At 47.4% G+C, this 20888-nt stretch overlaps 1 protein-coding gene across 12 annotated transcripts in view; it reads right to left on the reverse strand.

Moving 5' to 3' along the window:
• Nucleotides 1-2223: 2223 nt before the first annotated feature.
• Nucleotides 2224-20888, reverse strand: part of LOC121569037 (histone acetyltransferase p300-like) — a 32616-nt gene continuing 13951 nt past the window's right edge. For 4 of the 12 annotated variants that reach the window (XM_045221222.1, XM_045221219.1, XM_045221218.1 and 1 more), the window contains exons 11-29: nucleotides 20198-20275; nucleotides 19982-20067; nucleotides 19659-19811; nucleotides 19059-19550; nucleotides 18525-18755; nucleotides 18171-18363; nucleotides 17718-17869; nucleotides 15108-15347; nucleotides 14782-14870; nucleotides 13109-13219; nucleotides 12505-12561; nucleotides 11945-12022; nucleotides 9994-10070; nucleotides 8321-8471; nucleotides 7799-8059; nucleotides 7406-7571; nucleotides 7117-7290; nucleotides 6695-6859; nucleotides 2224-6606 (exon numbers count right to left, since the gene is read on the reverse strand). In XM_045221222.1, the coding sequence (XP_045077157.1) occupies nucleotides 3346-6606; nucleotides 6695-6859; nucleotides 7117-7290; nucleotides 7406-7571; nucleotides 7799-8059; nucleotides 8321-8471; nucleotides 9994-10070; nucleotides 11945-12022; nucleotides 12505-12561; nucleotides 13109-13219; nucleotides 14782-14870; nucleotides 15108-15347; nucleotides 17718-17869; nucleotides 18171-18363; nucleotides 18525-18755; nucleotides 19059-19550; nucleotides 19659-19811; nucleotides 19982-20067; nucleotides 20198-20275 (6215 nt within the window). In that variant the 3' untranslated portion in view covers nucleotides 2224-3345. The remainder of the gene's footprint in view (nucleotides 6607-6694; nucleotides 6860-7116; nucleotides 7291-7405; nucleotides 7572-7798; nucleotides 8060-8320; nucleotides 8472-9993; nucleotides 10071-11944; nucleotides 12023-12504; nucleotides 12562-13108; nucleotides 13220-14781; nucleotides 14871-15107; nucleotides 15348-17717; nucleotides 17870-18170; nucleotides 18364-18524; nucleotides 18756-19058; nucleotides 19551-19658; nucleotides 19812-19981; nucleotides 20068-20197; nucleotides 20276-20888) is intronic. The other 8 variants (XM_041879631.2, XM_045221226.1, XM_045221225.1 and 5 more) reach the window with 7 other exon arrangements.

Consider the following 20888-nt stretch of genomic DNA (forward strand, 5'->3'; position numbering starts at 1 on the left):
TATATTTTGGTTTCATCTGACCATATGACATTCTCCCAATCCTCTTCTGGATCATCCAAATGCACTTCAGACGGGCCTGGACATGTACTGGCTTAAGCAGGGGGACACGTCTCGCACTGCAGGATTTGAGTCCCCTGGCGGCGTAGTGTGTTACTGATGGTAGGCTTTGTTACTTTGGTCCCAGCTCTCTGCAGGTCATTCACTAGGTCCCCCGTGTGGTTCTGGGATTTTTGCTCACCGTTCTTGTGATCATTTTGACCCCACGGGGTGAGATCTTGCGTGGAGCCCCAGATTGAGGGAGATTATCAGTGGTCTTGTATGTCTTCCATTTCCTAATAATTGCTCCCACAGTTGATTTCTTCAAACCAAGCTGCTTACCTATTGCAGATTCAGTCTTCCCAGCCTGGTGCAAGTCTACAATTTTGTTTCTGGTGTCCTTTGACAGCTCTTTGGTCTTGGCCATTGTGGAGTTTGGAGTGTGACTGTTTGAGGTTGTGGACAGGTGTCTTTTATACTGATAACAAGTTCAAACAGGTGCCATTAATACAGGTAACGAGTGGAGGACAGAGGAGCCTCTTAAAGAAGAAGTTACAGGTCTGTGAGAGCCAGAAATCTTGCTTGTTTGTAGGTGACCAAATACTTATTTTCCACCATAATTTGCAAATAAATTCATTAAAAATCCTACAATGGGATTTTCTGGCATGTTTTTCTCTCAATTTGTCTGTCATAGTTGACGTGTACCTATGATGAAAATTACAGGCCTCTCTCATCTTTTTAAGTGGGAGAACTTGCACAATTGGTGGCTGACTAAATACTTTTTTTCCCCACTGTATGTTGAATTTACTACTTAGGAACATGTTTAGATAAACAACCATAATAGTTTGTCATTAAAGATGTTTACAAAGCCTATGAGAGTAAATTGATACCAATTACTATGGGTTTGGTGAGGTATTGTACCTTAGAAATGTGGGTTGTAATTTTCACATTGTGTTTAGTTCTGGAAAGATGATTAGTAAGAGAGAAGGATGAGGATGGATGGGAGAGAGCAGCTGACTCCTGAATGTCATATTTATAACATTACTACTTCTCCAATGTCTCTTATTCCAGGATATACTCATTCCCAAATGTGTTTTGGGGCTCATTTTGGTTGCACTTTTTTCTAACGCTTTTGTATTAAGTCGTCTGTCTTCCTCAGTATTAACAGTAAGTTCTGCATGTCCTGTCAGTCATGCACACCCTTGTCCTCCATTTCATTTAATATGTTTATTTCTATAACAAATAAATAATTTAGAAAGGAATGCCTGGAGGGATAGAAGTTCTGCATTTCAAGATGAAGGCTGGCTGTGTTGAGTATTGTTTTTCTTTATTTTACTTCTCAAAATAAGAGCCTACCTGATTCTATTTTTGTATTACCATTTGATAGTCCACCCCTCTCGCTAAGCCTTTGTGCATTTCTAAAGAGGAGATATCAGTTCACACCACTCATTCCCAAATGTGTTTTGGGTCTCATTTCGTTTACTCCTTTTTCAAACGCTTTTGTATAAAGTCGACTGTCTTCCTCAATATTTACAGTAAGTTCTGCATGTCCTGTCAATCATGCACACCCTTGTCCTTAATTTTATTTAATACGTTTATTTCTATAACAAAGAAATAGAAAGGAGAGAAGGAATGCCTGGAGGGATAGAAGTTTAGCATTTCAAGATGAAGGCTGGCTGCGTTGAAGTATTGTTTTTATTTTTTAATTCAAGTAAAAAAAGGCCTATTTTTGTATTACCAATTGATAGTCCACCCCTCTCACTAAGACTTTGTGCATTTCTAAAGAGGATCGGTTTACGCCATTGTTACAGTAGGAAATGTGCAAACTGAAGCAAATGTTCTCGGTTGTATTTATCGCATGTCACATGTAAAAGCTAAATTAAATTATATGTCACGTGTCGAAAAATGTATCTTTGGTCACGTTGACTTGTCAATACCATATGCCTACAAATACATAGTGTAAAATCTGCTTGTGTTTGAGATTCATATAACAGGATGGATATCACCTCCCAAAATTTTTGCATGGACTAAAACATTTTAGTAGCCGTTTTGGAAATGCATTTGCAGCAACTTGTGACTCCTTTTATCACCACTAGGGGTCGTAGTCTCCTCAGGGAAGCATGTATTTAGGTCGACCTAAAGCAATCTTTAATTGGACTAGCTACAAGTGAAAATATTCAGAACATATGTCGTTTTCATTTTATTATAAAAAAAACAGTATTTGAGTCCACAGTTCTTTGTACAGTAAAAAATATTAAATTAAACTCTCAAAGTTCTGAGCAGAAAGATAAATTGGGGTTGGGAGGAGGGACAGCAATTATTCTGGGGCAGGAGAAGGGGACCAGTGCATTGGGCTCTTGAGCTGCTGGGGTTAAGTCCAGAGGGAAAAGTAAGAGTGAGGCAGAGAGAGACTGGTCACGTCTCTCCCCTTCCTCAGTTCTGTGCAGCACAGTTTATTTGGATCCATTCCCTCTGCTTTACAAGAACCGTAATGTCCTATGCACTGGCGGACCCCCCCATACCTCATGTACTCTAAACTTTACAGGCACATAGGTATGTGCCCCCCTCCTCCAATACTAAGTGTCTTACAGGAGTGCTCACACATTCGAGGGTGAGGGAGGGCCCTTCCAGTATTGATGTCGAATGGTTAGGCATTTCAAATGTGTATACATTGGCCACTGAAACTTGCAGCAGGCCCTCAACCACCAACACTCATTTTATTCCAGATTGAAAGCCCAACCCAGACGTCATTGAAATGAAATAACCCCACCCCCATTTCAATAGTCAATAACAAAAATATATTCTATGTGAATTGTAGCAGTCTTAGGGTATATGCCAACAAACTGCCAAAAAACTAAAATAAATAAAGTAAACCCAACTTTTAAAAGATATGCATGATGTTTGGATTTATAATAATATTAATCCACATCACTCTGTAAAACTGATAAGACATGGAGAAATTACAATAAGTCCACTGCATTAAATCATTTGCTCTTACATTTTTCACAATTTTTAAAATCTTAAAAACATTTCTTAAAAAGGCAAATACTCCCAAGCCCAAAAAATATTACCTGTGTTGTATTCTCTAAGGGAGATACCATCCCCCTATTTGTACACAATTGGCAAAAAATATATATTAACAGCAATAACTTACCATTCATTTAGTAATTCATCGACGTGTTGAGTTATAGTTGCATCTCCCATAGGAAGTTCACTTCAATGTATTTTTTATTGAAAACATTTTAAATAATATTAATTGTAAAAAAAGGCTAACACTGTCCCAGGTGCAGTCCTGAAAGCATGGTGAGGCTACATGATGTCTAAGGTGTTGTGATTAATGTTCTGCACAAGGTCCTGGCTGTTCCCAGACAGCATGTCAGGTCCTCCAGGCCCATGAAGACCACCCATCCCACTGAGCTGAGACAGCATGGCATTCTGGTCAGACCCAAACTGGTCCATTGAGTTCTGCTGCTGCTGAGGCGGCTGTTGAGGGGGGACCACCATGCCAGGGTGGTGCTGGGGTAGCTGGCCCGGGTGCGGGGAGCCTGTCTGGGTTTGTGGGGAGATATGGTGAGGGGAAGGCTGGGGCTGCATGCGCGGGGAGGGGCTAGAGTGTGGTGGCTGGGACTGGGGTCGCGGGGAGGGCTGAGGCGAGCGCACTTGGTTGCTGAGGGACGTGGACAGCGTCTGGCCCTGCAGGTGAGGGGACTGGGCCATCTGCTGCTGGGGGCTCATGGGGCTGCTGTGCTGGGCTGGAGAGCCACCACCCAGATGCTGCTGCTGCTGTTGAAGCAGCCTCTGGTGCAGGGCCTGCTGGAGCAGAGCTTGGGAGGACAGCGGCTGGGGGGCGCCCTGCGGCTGGGGCTGCTGAGGTGGGCCTCCTACTCCACTGCCCGGACCCCCCTCAGCCCCCTGGTGGCCCGCCATGGCGTTCTGGTGTTGTTGCTGCTGCATCTGGAGTTGGTGCTGATGCTGGAGCCTCTGCTGGAGCACTGCAGCAGCCTGCTGCTGGGCCACCGTGCCAGGGTAACCCTGCTGCTGCTGCCCTGGCTGGGCTCCAGGCTGCAGTCCAGACTGGCCCTGACCAGGCTGCTGGGGGGCCATGCCCGGCTGGCCCATGTAGCCCTGCTGCTGGAACTGGGCATGGTTCCCAATCTGTTGTTGTTGCTGCTGCTGCTGCTGCTGCTGTTGCTGTTGTTGGAGATGCCTCCTCATAAGGAGCTCTCTGAACTGGGGGTTTATGTTGGCCATGTTAGGTGCCTGCTGGCCTGGCATCCCTCCTTGCTGATGCTGCTGCTGTTGATGCTGTTGCTGAAGTGCTGCCACCTGTTGCTGCTGCAAACTACTAAGCATAGGACGCTGCTGCTGTTGTTGCTGCTGCTGCTGTTGTAGCTGCTGTACTTGCTGTAGCTGGGCCATGGTAGGCATGTTGACTCCCTGACCCATGTGCATACCTGGCTGACCAGCCACAGCATTCACATTGACCTGTTGGCTGCCCATACCTCCTGGAACTCTGGCTGGACCTGGCCCACCAGGGGCTCCCAGGGGTCCTGGGCCACCAGGGGCTCCCAGGGGTCCTGGGCCCCCCTTGTACTTGGAGGCTCTCTGCTTGATAAAGGCAGCCATTAGCTGAGGGTTTGAGCGAAGGATATTGAGCACCTGCTGTTGCTGCTCGGGTGAGCTGGGGGAGCGAAGGGTACGCAGCAGTTCCTGAAGGGCAGCCTGCGGGAGGTTCCCACCCCCGGCCGCACCACCTTGCTGCACCATACCAATCAACCCACCAGGTCCCAGAGCCTGCTGCCGCTGTTGCATTTGCTGCGGTTGTTGCTGCTGAGGCGCCACCATGCCTGGATGTCCCATCATGACTTGCCTCTGCTGGGGTGGCATTCCCTGGCCGGCCCACTGTTGCTGGGGATTCTGAAGCGGGGGACCAACCCTCTGCTGCACCTGTGGAGGCAGCTGGCCCTGGGGGTTAGGCTGCTGGGGCTGCTGCTGCATGGGGGCAGGGCCCACCATCATACCTGGAGGACCCTGCTGCTGCTGCTGCTGTTGTTGTTGTTGCTGCTCCATGTGAGCCCTGGTGGCAGCAGCCTGAGCTGCCTGAGCCTGGGGAGGCAGCCCCTGGGCCCCCACCATGCCCACCCCAGGGTGGGCCATGCCCATCTGGCCCTGGGGCTGTTGGTGGTGAGGGTGCGGCGGCATCATACCAGCTGCCTGCGCCGCCTGCCTCTGCAGGGCCATCTTCCTTTGGGCGTCTGCCACTTGTTGAATCTTTAAAGCGATCTCCACAGCCGCTGGAGGCGGCCCCGAAGGAGGTTGCTGCTGTTGGGGCATGGAAGGCTGGCCAGGGTTGGGCTGCTGTTGGGGTGGCTGCTGCTGAGGTGGTGTGGCTGGTCCCAGGCCCGGTTTGCCTTGGGACTGGGGGTGCGGCGAGGAGCCTGGAGGCCTGTTGGTGTAAGGGGGCAGGCTGTTGGGGTGTTGCTGGAGCTGTTGGGGGTTTGAAGCCTGGGACTGCTGTTGGACCTGAGGAACCATCTGCTGCTGCTGGGGGGAGTTCATCATCCCCCCTCCTCCAGGCATCTGCTGGAACTGGTGGTGGAGCTGGTGGTGCTGCTGAGGCATCCCACTCTGCTGCTGGAGTTGTTGCTGTTGCTGCAAAGTTCCTCCACCACCCATCCCTGGCTGGGGCCCAGGAGGCATGTTGGGCTGGGTGGGTGTCTGTGGTGTTGGGGGCTGGGTGCCTCCTGACATGGGTGTACTGGGGGCTGTGGTGCTGTTGTTACCCGGTGATGGCAGCCCCCCCGGGGGTCCTCCTCCACCGCAGGCAGGCTGGCCCACCCTCTGCATGCTGGCCATTCTTCTCCGCAGCATCTGAGCCTGCTGGAGGCGGTGCTGGAGTTGCTGCTGGCGGAGCTTGTGCTTGATGTTGAGGCAAAAGGGCACAGGGCACTTGTTCTCCTGGCAGTGCTTGGCGTGGTAGCAGCACAGGGCGATGAGTTGCTTGCAGATAGGGCAGCCACCGTTGGTCTTGCGCTTGCATCCCTTGGTGTGCTGCACCACACGCTTCATCTTCTGGCAGGACGGCAGGGAGCAGTTGGCATTGCGGCATTGGCAGGCGTGGACCAGGGACTGGATACAGCGCTGGATGCTGAGGCGGCGGGAGTCCCCGGGGCTCTGACTGGCAGCGGCCGCTGCGTTGTTGCTCTCGTCGTCCAGGCCCAGGCCCAGCTTCTCCATCTTGTGTTCATGGCCCTTAGTGTTATAGCAGGTGATACAGAGGTCATAGTCCTCGCAGACGGTGCAGTGGAAGCGTGTCTCCACGCTTGCCTTGCACTCGTTGCAGGTGTAGACGAAGCGGTCCTGGCTCTGATTGTGTAGCTCCACCAGCATGCACATGGAGCTCCACTTGGCCCTCCTCAGGGAGGAGAACTCCAGGTGCTTGTCCCTGGCCAGTGTCAGGAAGGCATCACGCCCGTCCATCAGGTCACAGGCCATTAGGGGGTCTGGGTCCGTGATGGGGGGCAGGGAGTTGGCAGTGGGGCCGGCGATGAGACGGATCACAAAGAACACCTGTAGGGGGCAGAGAAGAAAGGATGAGCACTGGGACTGACAGTTTGTGTTGTGGCTTTATTTAGAAGGTTGTGACAGGATCAACTACCTCCTTGTGTTTCTCCATAGAAGCGTAGAGCTTCTGGGAGAGGTCATTGGACACATTGGGCATCCCTGGTTTCTTCTTATTGGCTCGGATCAGGCTGCTGTTCTTGTTCTTGCTTGTCTTCTTACTGTTCTTCTTTTTGGCATTCTTGCTGTCACTTTTCGGGGCCTGTGTGTGGAGAACACCAGATTAAAAACGACTCCAATACATTCCATCCCTATTAAAGCACTGAATCTGACGCAGCCTCGAAATTGACCCAATTAGCAATGGTTCAATATCTCTCCTCCTGAGCAATACTTTTTAACAACAAACAGCTGCTCCTATCATGTTACAATTGAGGACCAACAACCAATATCCCACACCCCAGATCCTATAACATATTCACAAACACACTCCTTTCTCTCCTGTTGTATTGAAGTCCTTACACTCACATCTACGCTCTCGCTGGAGGTGCTGTTCTCCTCCCTCTTCCTCTCCTCCTCCTCCTGCTCCAGCTCCTTGATGCTCTCCTCCAGCACGTTGGGCCAGAAGTCCCCCTCAAAGTATGGTAGCTCGTTGGCACTGGTGAGACGGTCCTCCGTGGCCTGCTTGAAGACGTCCTGAAACAGAGCATGAATAAGATGCATACAATTATTTCATAGAATAAAGAAGTTGGATTTCTGCCTGGCACAACCTGTGCAATGTCTGACAAAACACCAAAATAATTGTAGTCACCTTGTAGTCGTGCACAATGCGCTCAGCTACGGCCTTGTCCAGCATCTTCTTGTACCACTCCTGTAGGCGCTTGGGCTTGGGGATCTTCTGGTCCACAGGATGACAGTGGAAGATGTAGTCGTCCCCTTCACTTGGGGGACAAGCCCAGATGTGCCCTGTTGTAAACCTGCCATGGGAGAGGAAGGGTTTAAGAATCAGACCAGCAACTGGAAATAGTGAATCTTATTAGAACGTTAAGGTATATTATGAAATTTGCAACAGACCCTTTAGACATTTAGTACATGCATATCATTACACTATGTTTAGAGCGATGAGGTCTAGGTCATGTCATGTTTTCAAGAATCTATGCCCACAAATAGGTTGAGCTTAGTAAAAAAGGGCCTAGTCTCTTACCCCAACTTCTTCACGTACTCCAGGTACCCTATGAGTATCTCATGGTAGACGCCTGTGCGGAGGTGTCGAGGTTGGAAGAAGTGCACGCTGTCCAAGTAAGAGATATACACGCGTCTCTGGTTTGGCGGAGGGCTGTCTGAGCCATACTCCTGCACGTGCATGCCGAAGAAGCAGACGTCAGCTCCGTCTATGTCCTCGAACGCAAACAGCGCCTTCGTCCTGTAGGGAAAGGACTCCGACATTTCCCCAGTGTCCACAAACCTGTATCAGTTAAAGGAGAGCGTAAGTAGACACAACCACACAGACAAACACTGTATAGGTGCTGTCCCATGAGAACAGATAAGGTTGTTAGGATAAGTCTCAACTCTCCAGTCTACAATGGGACTCATTTAAAGCCCACATTAACCTTTAACATTACTTTGGAGTCCATTGACGCTAGGATCAATTTGACATCTTCCTTGGTAGTCTATATTTGACCCCATATTAATGAATCACTACCCCACTGTGCCCTCAGACCCTCACCTGGATTTCATGCCCGGCTTGACCTCCACCACCTTGTCGGAGACATGGACCACACGGATAGTGACATCACCAGACTCGGGATGGTTCTGCCGCCTGAGGTAGTCATTCACTCGCCCCTCTAGGAAGCTGCCCAACTTAGTTTGAGGGAGCCCTGTGAAAATTAAGTATGGAAAGAATAGAATGGGGGAGGGAGAGAAATAGAGGAACGAGGAAGGAAGAGAGGAAATGGGTGATAGCGATTAGATGAAAGGTCACATGGTTTCAGTAAAAGCCAACCCAGTCTGGGGGGGTAGTTGGGTGTATGGGGGTTATGTCTGTTAAGTAGCTCAGCGCAAAGGACTTCACTTCTCTGGTGACATTAAAGACAGAAGACCCACTGGGCTCTAATCTGACAGTGTTTTTTAAACTGTTTTATAAAAGTGCAAGTCAGGAGCATACAAATTCAACCACTGACTGTTTCTAGTGTTTCAGAGTACTCTGGAGTCAGTCTGAGGCACTTTGTCAATCCTTCAATCAATGTCTAAAATGCCCTGATAGCGTTGTCAATTTGGCAACTAACAGCATATCTGAGACTTGGACTAGTCTTCTGCTCTGAACACTCAATAAATCAGAAGAGATTACAAGGTGTAGACTGGGTCTGACTCCATATAAGGACATTTACCCCTCTTCCATTCAAGACATATTTAATTGAGATCCTTGTATGAGACTAGGCCGGTTGGTCCCTTTTATGCGCACGCCCTCCCGCCTACCTGTGGCTCCCTAAAAACTCTGCCTTCATTGAGGGTGTGGAGAATGGGATGGGGGCGGTAAGAATTTCCACACGTGGCATGCAAAAACAGTACAACTGTCAGAAAGTTGGGGAAAAAACGTGAGTATTGATGCCATTGCAAACAGAAAAAAATAATTCTCCCAAAATATGATTTCAAGTAGATTTCTGGACAGTGGACACCCACTGAGGAAAAAAATATTTGTGAGAGGATGACATAAATAAAGGATCCAACAAGATAAAAAAGACGTCCATGTCTGCCTGGGTGACCCACAAACCTTAAAACAGCAAACTGTAAACCGAGAACCCCTACAATGACCATGTTTTTGCCATAGCCTTCAGTGTGTACAGGCCTGGGATAAGAGTGAAATCGAACCACAAAGCTGCAGCGGACTGGCAGCGGCAACTATTGTCTGAGGACTGGCTTCTGAAATAAAAAATAGGGTTGGTTACATGTAACATTTTCATTGGGGGGGAGGGGGAGATACGAAAGGGTTGGGTCATGGAAAAAAGTAGAAAGGAAAAAAGGTAGAATGTGTGTTAACTGGAACACTCGTCCTCTAAAGTAGTGTATCAGGGTGTAGGGAATTAAACCAGACTGCCTCAGAGGAAGGAGGACAATTATTTGGAAAACACAGCGCACAAAATCATAACCGTTGACAGGAAAATTAAAACAAAGATTTGAAGGGGGGAAAAAGTCAATTGTGTGTGTTTGCTCTTCACATGAAAGTATTGTGTTATACTTGTGGGATGTGGATTTAGGAAATGAGTATGTGTCAGTAACAGCACCAAAGGAGAAGAGGATAAAGAGACGGCTGAGCGACTGGAGAAGGGAGGGAGGGGAGACAGATGGACGGACACCCCAATGAAGATGACGGTAGATGAGCACCCCCCGTTTTTCACTTACTCCACTTACTTTTGGCCGCGTATTTGTTCTCTTTCCGTGTCTTATTGGCCTTCTTAAGGCAGCTGTCACATACAAAGCTGTGGAGAGGGGGGGGAAAGGAAAACGCTTTATTTCATTACTTCAAATAAATCATACATGCATTTGTTATAGTTCAGAGGCCTTCATCTTCACTTCTTTGCCCTCCATCTACTGTATAAGACACTAAGGTTATGTTGGCAGCCATGAATGATGTAAGGTATTGCTGAGGGTCATGATGGTAAACAGGCAACACAACCACAGTAAGATTGAACCTTGAACTGCACCTTGGAATAAAGTTGTATTTTATTTTTATATATACACACTGCTCAAAAAAATTAAGGGAACACTAAAATAACACATCCTAGATCTGAATGAATGAAATAATCTTATTAAATACTTTTTTCTTTACATAGTTGAATGTGCTGACAAAATCACACAAATTATCAATGGAAATCAAATTTATCAACCCACGGAGGTCTGGATTTGGAGTCACCCTCAATTAAAAAACCACACTACAGGCTGATCCAACTTTGATGTAATGTCCTTAAAACAAGTCAAAATGAGGCTCAGTAGTGTGTGTGGCCTCCACGTGCCTGGGCATGCTCCTGATGAGGTGGCGGATGGTCTCCTGAGGGATCTCCTCCCAGACCTGGACTAAAGCATCCGCCAACTCCTGGACAGTCTGTGGTGCAACGTGGCGTTGGTGGATGGAGCGAGACATGATGTCCCAGATGTGCTCAATTGGATTCAGGTCTGGGGAACGGGCAGGCCAGTCCATAACATCAATGCCTTCCTCTTGCAGGAACTGCTGACACACTCCAGCCACATGAGGTCTAGCATTGTCTTGCAGTAGGAGGAACCCAGGGCCAACCGCACCAGCATATGGTCTCACAAGGGGTCTGAGGATCTCATCTCGGTACCTTATGGCAGTCAGGCTACCTCTGGCGAGCACATGGAGGGCTGTGCGGCCCCCCAAAGAAATGCCACCCCATACCATGACTGACCCACCGCCAAACCGGTCATGCTGGAGGATGTTGCAGGCAGCAGAACGTTCTCCACGGCGTCTCCAGACTCTGTCACATGTGCTCAGTGTGAACCTGCTTCATCTGTGAAGAGCACAGGGCGCCAGTGGCGAATTTGCCAATCTTGGTGTTCTCTGGCAAATGCCAAACGTCCTGCACGGTGTTGGGCTGTAAGCACAACCCCCACTTGTGGACGTCGGGCCCTCATACCACCCTCATGGAGTCTGTTTCTGACCGTTTGACACATGCACATTTGTGGCCTGCTGGAGGTCATTTTGCAGGGCTCTGGCAGTGCTCCTCCTGCTCCTCCTTGCACAAAGGCGGAGTAGCAGTCCTGCTGCTGGGTTGTTGCCCTCCTACGGCCTCCTCCACGTCTCCTGATGTACTGGCCTGTCTCCTGATAGCGCCTCCATGCTCTGGACACTATGCTGACAGACACAGCAAACCGTCTTGCCACAGCTCGCATTGATGTGCCATCCTGGATGAGCTGCACTACCTGAGCCACTTGTGTGGGTTGTAGACTCCGTCTCATGCTACCACTAGAGTGAAAGCACCGCCAGCATTCAAAAGTGACCAAAACATCAGCCAGGAAGCATAGGAACTGAGAAGTGGTCTGTGGTCACCACCTGCAGAACCACTGCTTTATTGGGGGTGTCTTGCTAATTGCCTATAATTTCCACCTGTTGTCTATTCAATTTGCACAACCGCATGTGAAATGTATTGTCAATCAGTGTTGCTTCCTAAGTGGACAGTTTGATTTCACAGAAGTGTGATTGACTTGGAGTTACATTGTGCTGTTTAAGTGTTCCCTTTATTTTTTTGAGCAGTGTATTTTTTTAAATTATCAGCAGTATCACAGTTCTAACAGTCACAATGTAAGATGTACAGAATGTGTATGCAAGTTGGCTCACCCTGCCGGCCATATGGTGTCATTATGCAGGACACAGATTTGGTGCATTTTACGCCCGCAGTCGATACATTCCACAAGCCTGCAGAAAAACAGAAAATAGAGAGGTGGACAGAGAGAGTCACGGGTTATTGATGCCATGTGTCACATGGAAATGATCATTATTTTCTCAACAGGAGATTCAACCAACAGGAGATTCAACTAGCAGAACATTTCAAACACAAAAGCCATGATGACGACCCAAACAGGTCCTAGAGTAACTGACTAAAAACACACTAAAGATGAAATATTACAGATTGCCAGTTAACAAATATTTGATGCAAGTTGATGCATGCTGTAGCTCAGCTGGTAGAGCATGGCGCTTGTAATGCCAAGGTAGTGGGTTCGATCCCCGGGACCACCCATACACAAAAATGTATGCACGCATGACTTGCTTTGGATAAAAGCGTCTACTAAATGGCATATTATTATTATTATTATTATTATGCAAATGTACCACATTGAAAACATGGGTTGACACCAAGTACAGATCAAATGTAAAGGAAAAATAAGAAAAGTAGGTACCATTCAGGGTCGAGCGTGTCATTCTTCTTCCGCTGAAACTGATCTTTGCTGATGGACCTGTGAAGAGGTGGGAAGGAGGCCCAGGAGTGTGGGAGGTAAGAACAGACTCAATCCAATCACTGGGCCAGAAATGCAATGTGCTATATTACAGCCATAAAGAAAAGTCACAAGCAATAACTGCAGGCTCAGGCTTCATACAGGCTAGGATTCAGCCATGTCTAAAACATCATCTAACACTTCTGGAACATTAAGAGCCCTCAGTATGTTGGGGTTTTAGCTGAAGAGAGAAGAGGCAAGTAAATCAAGTAAAAGGATGGAGACGGCAGTTGAAGTGAACTGCTGCCTTAAGAGGTAGAGGAGAGAGAGAAAGACATGTTATAAAAAAAAAAGTATACTATTTCACTAAGGGAGAGGTATTCCATGATGGGGAGAAAGAGAAGTCCCATTGAAGAGATTAAACATTTCTCAATCCCATTGATAGAGAGCATTTATAAATCAAAGAAACCCAACAATATTTACATGTCATCAAAATGAGCAATAGAAGAACCATGTCAGTATTAAAATAGTGGGGGGTTTAGGAGGGGGTGGGGAGGTTGGTACTCACGTCTGAGGCTGAGAGGGATCATCCCCCAGGGACACGCACTCGCCCTGGATTTCGTTGAAACACTTCTCACAGAAGTGGTACCTGTCAGCAAGAAGCCCAAATTGTGGTGAACTACACCGTTCGCCAACCGCACAGCCAATCACAGAGAAGGCACGAAGAAGCAGTCACCAATCAGGGCAGGGCAGGACAGGCCAGGAGAAGAGCAGAGGGCAAGGTCGTCGCCAGGTAGCAGCCAATCATGATGCAGGGTTTTTGTGTGGGCAGGTGTTTTGATTTTGCAGTTATATTTTGGAGTGGATGATTGGTCACACCAAAGCAGGCCAATGCAGACATCACAAGCATTAAAAAAGGAGGGAGAGAAGGGAAGAAGGGGGAGATGGGGGAAGGGAGGGCAAAATGAATATTAAAAAAGCGTGAAATAAATCGTTACAGGTCAGACGAGGATGATGGAGGGATGAATAGGATGGGAAGAGTGAAGGATGGGGAGAACATAACAACGAGGACAATCCAATGCAAAGCACAGATTAGTGTCAGACAGTCAGTGGACAAAAACGTAATTAAAGGGATACTCCGAGATGTTGGCAATGAGGACCTTTATTTACTTCCCCAGAGTCCGATGAACTCGTGGATAAAAATGTTATGTCTCTGCGTGCGGTTTTAAGGAAGTTGTTAACTAGCGCTAGCGCAATTGATAACTAGCGTTAGCGCAAAGTAATTGCGCTAATGCCAGTTAGCATTGGCTCATGAAACTACCTCTAACTTCCTTCATACTGGACACAAATACATAAACATGGTATCCACAAGTGCATCTGCCTCTGGGGAAGTACATAAAGGGCCTCATTGCAAAAAATCCCAAAGTATCCCTTTAAGCTAACACAGTAAGGTGGGGGGGGGGCTCAAACACAGTGTGGATGAGGAAAAGCAAGTGGTAGTGCAACAGCGACCCATCATCCTTTTGCTCCATTTATAAAGAGGGTCCCTTTCTTGTGTTGGAGAGAGGAATTATCATACATGTAGTGAGGTTGTGAATACTGTGTTGCCCTAACCTACTACACTATGGTGATGCTGTCTTGATGGTCAAATGTATCTGATAGAATGTATCAAGCTTTGTTCAATGAAATATTATGCAGATCAAAGTGTTCACTGCAGCTGTGCAGCAATATCGCCCTGAGTCTTATTTGAAGTCTTGTGTCCAAAAGGAATGATCTATCCATTTGCCACATCAGTTTCATTCAATTACTTACCTGTAATTGATAAATACATTTATCTATGCATTTTAAGTAGACTAGTGGAAAAGTGTAGATTTCTAAATAATCTCTTAAAACAGGGAACCCACTTTGTAAATGTCAAAAATGAAAATTAAATCGGTGAACGATGAAGATGAAAATGCTGGCAGGGTGTAACCATTTAAAGCCAAATTAAAACTTCACTCATCTGTGATTGAACAATGCTATATTGCAGATAATATCAGCATGCACAATAACATCACAATAAGAATCACTCAAGGAGATTTGGGAAATGTGGATTTATATAAAATATGCAGAAAACATGACTTGTGCAAGTGTGTGTGTGTGTGTGTGTGTGTGTGAGAGAACCCTTGAGGGTATGAATGACCATGCTCCTTTCAGTGTCTTGAGTATGTGAGTTTGTTTGTGCCTCTGTACGCCCCTTACCTGTTCTGGTAGCTAAAATAAGTAGCATCGCGCGGGATGGTGCATAACTGTTTCCCATAGCAGCATAGAGTTTGGGGGGAAAACTCAAGCTGCAAACAGAATAAGAGAGGCCATAGTAAGAGATAGATAGATACAGTCTATGTACTGAAAAATACTTATCCAGGAACCAAATCATAATGTTTGTACGACTGTATGTTCAAACGCAGTGGTAAAGAGAGAAGGTGAAAGCTGTGCTGTCTTCAATGACTGATGTTATACACATCCATTCACACACACACACACACACACACACACACACACACACACACACACACACTTCCGCTCACCTTCCTCCCGCAGCAGTAGCCCAGGCCCTGCATGACAGGGTCGATCTCGGCTTCGAACACCTCGGCCAGCTTGGAGCAGTACTTGTAGACGCGGGATGTCTTGCGGTTGTACAGCCAGGCGTTGTTAAACATGAGCCAGATGTCATCCACATATTGCCAGGGCTCCTGATACTGTCCCGTGTCCAGCTTACGCTTTATCGTCGACAGGTCTATGGGGTTCTTTACAATGTCAAAGTAGTCCTGAATGGGACCAAGTCCAGGTGTCAGCGAGGGTAGGGTTCAGCCCAGAAAGGAGGGTGGGGAGAAAAGGGGTGGAAAGGGATTGGTGTGGTCATCGATGCAGGAGGAGGGAATGTAGAGAAGACCATGTTCGTCATCATCATAGTTGAAGTAGCAGAAATTGTGGTGGACATCCAGGTGGAACCAGAGCAGGGGAGAGAAGAGGGTGCAGGGGACAATGTTGATGGCTGCAGAGAGGTTCATGTGCAAACTGAGAGACATGACAGCTTCTCCCCTTCACCACTCAAACTTTGCACCCTTTCTACGTGAATAGGGAACAGGACAAGGAACGACACTGGGGTGGCCAGGCTTGTCCCCTCCGATTCACCCCAAAAATTCAAACTTCTCCTCAATCAGGGCTAGATTAGTACTCTGAAAGGCAGACCAACTTTTACATCCAACAGTTATCAGAAATGACAGGATAAAGCACCTGTTGTGCACTGTACATTTGTGTTTGTTTTTCAAGCAGTCAGACGGTTCCATTGCAACCGCTTTCTCCTCTACAGACTGCCTGGAGGAGAGCATTTTCAGGGCATAAGTCAGGGTACAAAGCTGAGGTGAACAGAGCAGTAACAACAGTCAGGCAGAAACAACACACGCTGGTAAACTGGCAGCATGGACATTGGCAACACAGCACAGTCAAAGCCAAGAGCACTGAGACAAAGGGGCAAAGCAGAGACGGGGTCGTCAAAGCCAAGGATCTCTCTCCGTCTCCAGGGAAACACAAACAGGAAATGAGACCCTTCACTTTGACAAACAGAGGACACAACAGCCTGGTGATGCATGAACACATGGCTCATAGTATGCTGCATTCCATTCATCTGAGTTCAATTACAACAACTATGAGTGTTGTTTCTATGAGTGTATTGGAAATTGAGGTGTGATAATCCCATTGTGGATATATAAATCCTTACACTCATAAAAGTGCTGTATTGCTGGTTATTTGAGCATGTTACAAGTATTTGAGCAGTTTCTGAGCCTGGTTGTGTGTCCATGTTGAATACCCAGGTGGTGTTTCTGGGGTCAGGTGCATCACTGGGGCTATTGAGGGTTACTGAGGAGAAGTGTGCCAATGACCTCTTAGAATGGAAAAAGTGTGCCCTAACACTGCTTCAGGAGAGTTAAAATTATGGTGAGGACCATTCGATATCAAGTCACTCTCTCAGGCTGCATTTACAAAGTCAGCCTATAGTTCTGATCTTTTTCCACTAATTGGTCTGATCAGATCAGCTCCTTTGCCAATAATTGGGCAAAAATAACAGAATTGGTCTCAATGGTCTACAAACAATTTTTGCAATTAGTGCCAGACATCATTGCCTGGGTATCTCTTCACAGTGTTCAATAAGAGGTCTGAGATATTTGATTTGCTAGCTATTAGCATTATCTGAGACACACTCTACTACTGCATACAGGCATTGGCACAACTCTTCACATAACTCACAATCAACTTCAACACAATACTGATTACTGGCGAGGAACTGTCTAGAAAGCTTCTACTATGAATAGGCATATGTGGGAGGAAAAAATTGCTAAATCATATCCAAATTAGAATTGTAAAAGCATAAAAAAAGTCTGGAAGCATAAAAAGATTAAAAGAAAGCAGTTTAAATAATAAAAGAAAGTAATGGGCTATGAACATTTTTGGCTAGTAGATTTACTTGAAATGCAGAACGGTGATGTACCACTGATAAAATGGCTGCTTATTTTAGGCCTTTTGAAGTCTGATGAAAGGCAAAAACATAAGCCGCCATTAACAAGGAACAGGGGTCTAACATTCATTAAGTGTTGATCTTAATCAAAATTGACCGGTTGAAACCAATAAAAAAATAAGACAGAAAAGGTTTAAATTTGCATTTCTCCTAAATGTTACTGACAGACTCATTGATTTCTGTTGACTTGGTTTACAAGCAAAACCAGTTAACATTATTTTTTTACTTTTTTTTTGTGGAGTAAGAGAATTAGAGAGAAGCAAGCATGAGCTGACACGCATACACAGGCACACACACACACACACACACACACACACACACACACACGCACCTACCCAAGAACCTACAGTAAAAACCAACTGACCTACATTTGATGTATAGTATACTCTACCTGAGCAGAGACATAACTCATAAATTCAGGATCGAGAAAACTCTCACTCACACACACACCGCTACAACTCCCCTAGCCAACAGTCACTCCCTCACACGTGGTGGTGGTAAGGATGAAGAGAGGGATGAAAGAAAAAGGAAAAGGAAGAAGGAATGAGAGAAAAATGAACTAAAAAGAACGGTAAGAACGTTTTTAGAAGGACGCAAAATGGAAGCCAGCGCAGTCCCTTACCAGGTTAGTTTTGTTACTAGTTCGAATACGTACGGGTATTCCCAGTAACTGGGGGTCCACTGGTTGGCGGAAGGGCAGAGACTCAGGGTCTTGGCGGTACAAGGCCTCCAGGGTGGGCATCAGAGCCTGCCGCAGCTCCTCAGGCTTAAAGACTGGAGAGGGAGTGACGGAGGAGAGAGGGAGTGACGGAGGAGAGAGGGAGTGACGGAGGAGAGGAAGTGGGGATATAGGCAGTGCAAGTAGTGTAAAAGGAGGAGCAAGAAAGATGGGGAATTTTTTGTTGTTGATTAGGCTGTTTACAGGTGAATATACACTTAGCTTCAAAAAGTCATAGCCTAGATCTATACACCATGGCCGACTTAGGTCTGAAACCAACGTTGAGGAATGCTTGCATATGAAGATGAGGACAGGTACATAAGATAAGAGAGGAAAAAGTAGCGGTGGGTGTCTTACTTTTCCTCTTATTCTGAGCGCTGGCGGGGGAGCTGTGCGTGCCCGATGCCCCCGACCTCTCCTCTTCGTCTTTGGGCTCAGTCTTCACCTCTGGCTTCCTGTCTCTGTCCTCCATCTTCGGCGTTGCTGCCGATGACGATGTGTCCATAGGCTCACCCTTGCATCCGTCGCCTGAAGGCTTCTCCTTCTTAATCTGAGCGGGGACATGATGTTCAATATCCTATTCACATTTCCAGACATCATCCTGAATGTAATAACTGTTAGCTGTGTACTAAATAATCTTTACCTCGCTGGCTAGCTAGCACTGTGTCTTTTGCTTTTGGAACCATGCATTTGAAAAACTGGAAGGCTCACCTCCGGTTTCTCCTCTGACTTGATGTCTGCCTGTCCCTTGCCCATCTTCCCAGAGGCCTTCCCCTCTCCCTGGTCCTCAGCATCCTCATCGTCCTGCTGTTTCACCTCCATCTTGGGCTCAGCTGGGGCGGGGGCGTCAGACGAGGTCAGCTGGGAGCTAGGGTCCACGCTGCTCACCGAGGCTGGAGTGGAGGCCTGGCCGTCTGCAGTCAGAGAAGACTTCTGAGACAGCTGGGAGGACAGAGAGAGAAAAGTTAATGGAAAGGAAATGAACAACAGAGGAACAGCCACAAAAGCTAGTGAAAAGAGTGAACAGCCAAGGACGTAGACCAACAAGGAACGGAGGGCAGGGGGACAAGAGAATTTGACTACGGTGTCTGTCCAGGCAACGAGGGAAATCTCAAGAGACGTGACGTATGGAGGTATAGCCAGAGACCAGGGACAAGCTTAGGAATCCAAAGAACAGCACTTCTGACAACCATGAGGAGTTGAGTTAGTGAGACTATGGGGAGCAGTAGGGGGAAAATTACTCACTGGAGTTCGCGGAAGCTGGGTTGGCACATGGGCATTCTGGGTAGGCACAGACTGAGCCTTCCCCGGCTGGCCTCCAGAAGCTCCACCACCGATTGTCTGCTGCTGGAGCTGATTGGGCTTCTCCGAGTTCATTCCTTGCCCCATTGGCTGTGACGACGCTAGCTGCTGCTGTGGGAGCGGAGGGGCGACCTGGGGCGGGTTGGGCGTGTGAGGCTGGGGGGTTTGCGAGCCTGGCAGACCAGACGGCGTCTGATGAGGGGTTGGCGTGAGGCTGCGTGCCGGGGAGGGGGAGTTCTGACGGATGGGGGGGCAGTGCGGGTGTGAGTTGGGCTGGGACGAGTTGGAGTTTGGCAGTTGCAGGTTGGAAGGAGGGCCTCCACCTACGCTGCCTGGCCCCATGGAGCACTGGGAGGGCCCTGAACCTGCCGCTGAGCCTGGCTGGGCTGTAGGGCTGCTGACCGGGAGCGAGGGCGGCGTGGGCATCTGGGCCTGCTGGAGAACACCATGGAGGAGATGGTTAGCGTCTATACCCAACTTCAAATATGACAACTATTTTAGTGTCACCCTTTACTTATAGCACTGGTTCCAGTATTTATTTACCTGTGCCACGCCTCCTTGTGGCCCTGGATGGTTCATGCCGACTGGGCCAGCCCCGAGGCCAGGACTGGACCCAGGGAACTGACCAGAAGGGAGGTACTGGTTCTGGAGCTGGGCAACGTTGGGCTGCCCCATCCGCGTTGGCCCCATACCCATCTGAGTGAGACCGAGCAAGATAAATGATTAACTTTTGTTCTAATGAGACCATGGTTATTTTCTATAATCGCTGTGATTGGAATGTTGAAATAGAATCAATTTATATCAATATTGAATGCAATTATTTTCCAACTTCATTTGGACATTGGGAATGAGAGAGGGCTACTAACCTGATTTAGAGGTCCGCCAAGTGGGAGGGGAGGCGTTGACCTCTGACCTAATGACTGCATCCCCATTTGACCAAACTGATTCATCCCTGAGAGAGACGAGAACGAGCAAAGCAGAAACACCCATTAGCCACCATTATATGTCCACCATTCAGACTGGTTCGGTTTGTGCCAAGCAGCAAACTGAGCTGAGCATGTATGACTGTAGGAAGAGCTTACCTGCAGGGTTCTGCATCCTGTTCACCATCTGATTGGGTCCGGTGGGTCGAACCATGGAGGGGTCAGCATGAGAACCATCTGAGAGTGAAGAGAAACACATTAATTAGCTTTGCATCTATGGCTACAGTAACCAGGTTTCATCCAACCATTTCATGCAGATGAATTACCTGACGGCTGACGTATAAAAAAAAGTCACAACAGGCCTGATGGAAACAGAACATTTGTCAGTAAAATGTCCTAATGTCCCCAAACAAAACACGCTAGACAAGGGTGTATAACTGATTATGCGACAATTGCAGTGGAAATACTGATACAATAACCATCATATCGAAGTAAACTTGGAGTCACGCAATTATATATTACATTGTAGGCCTACCACCACGACGTGGAAAAGCATGAAGAGTTTATAGGCAGGTTAAATAAGCTATGATGAACTTCACATGGTAGTTAACTGCACGGTGATCATGCAAATTTCCAATAAATATTGAAGGTAGGCCATTATTTGAATGTTGGTGACATGATGATTGGTGCTTGGCTGCCAATTACCAAATAAAAGGATCTTGTTCTTCATATAATCCACCCTGTCCACTTTATCAGCACACTCTTGTCTAGAGAGCATGCGACAAAACCAGAGTGGGCAGGTTTGCTAATTAACAGTTTGTGTGACAAAAACAGCAGTAGAGTTGAAAAG

This window comes from Coregonus clupeaformis, chromosome 7 (genome assembly GCF_020615455.1).
Source record: "Coregonus clupeaformis isolate EN_2021a chromosome 7, ASM2061545v1, whole genome shotgun sequence".
NCBI classification, from domain to species: domain Eukaryota; kingdom Metazoa; phylum Chordata; class Actinopteri; order Salmoniformes; family Salmonidae; genus Coregonus; species Coregonus clupeaformis.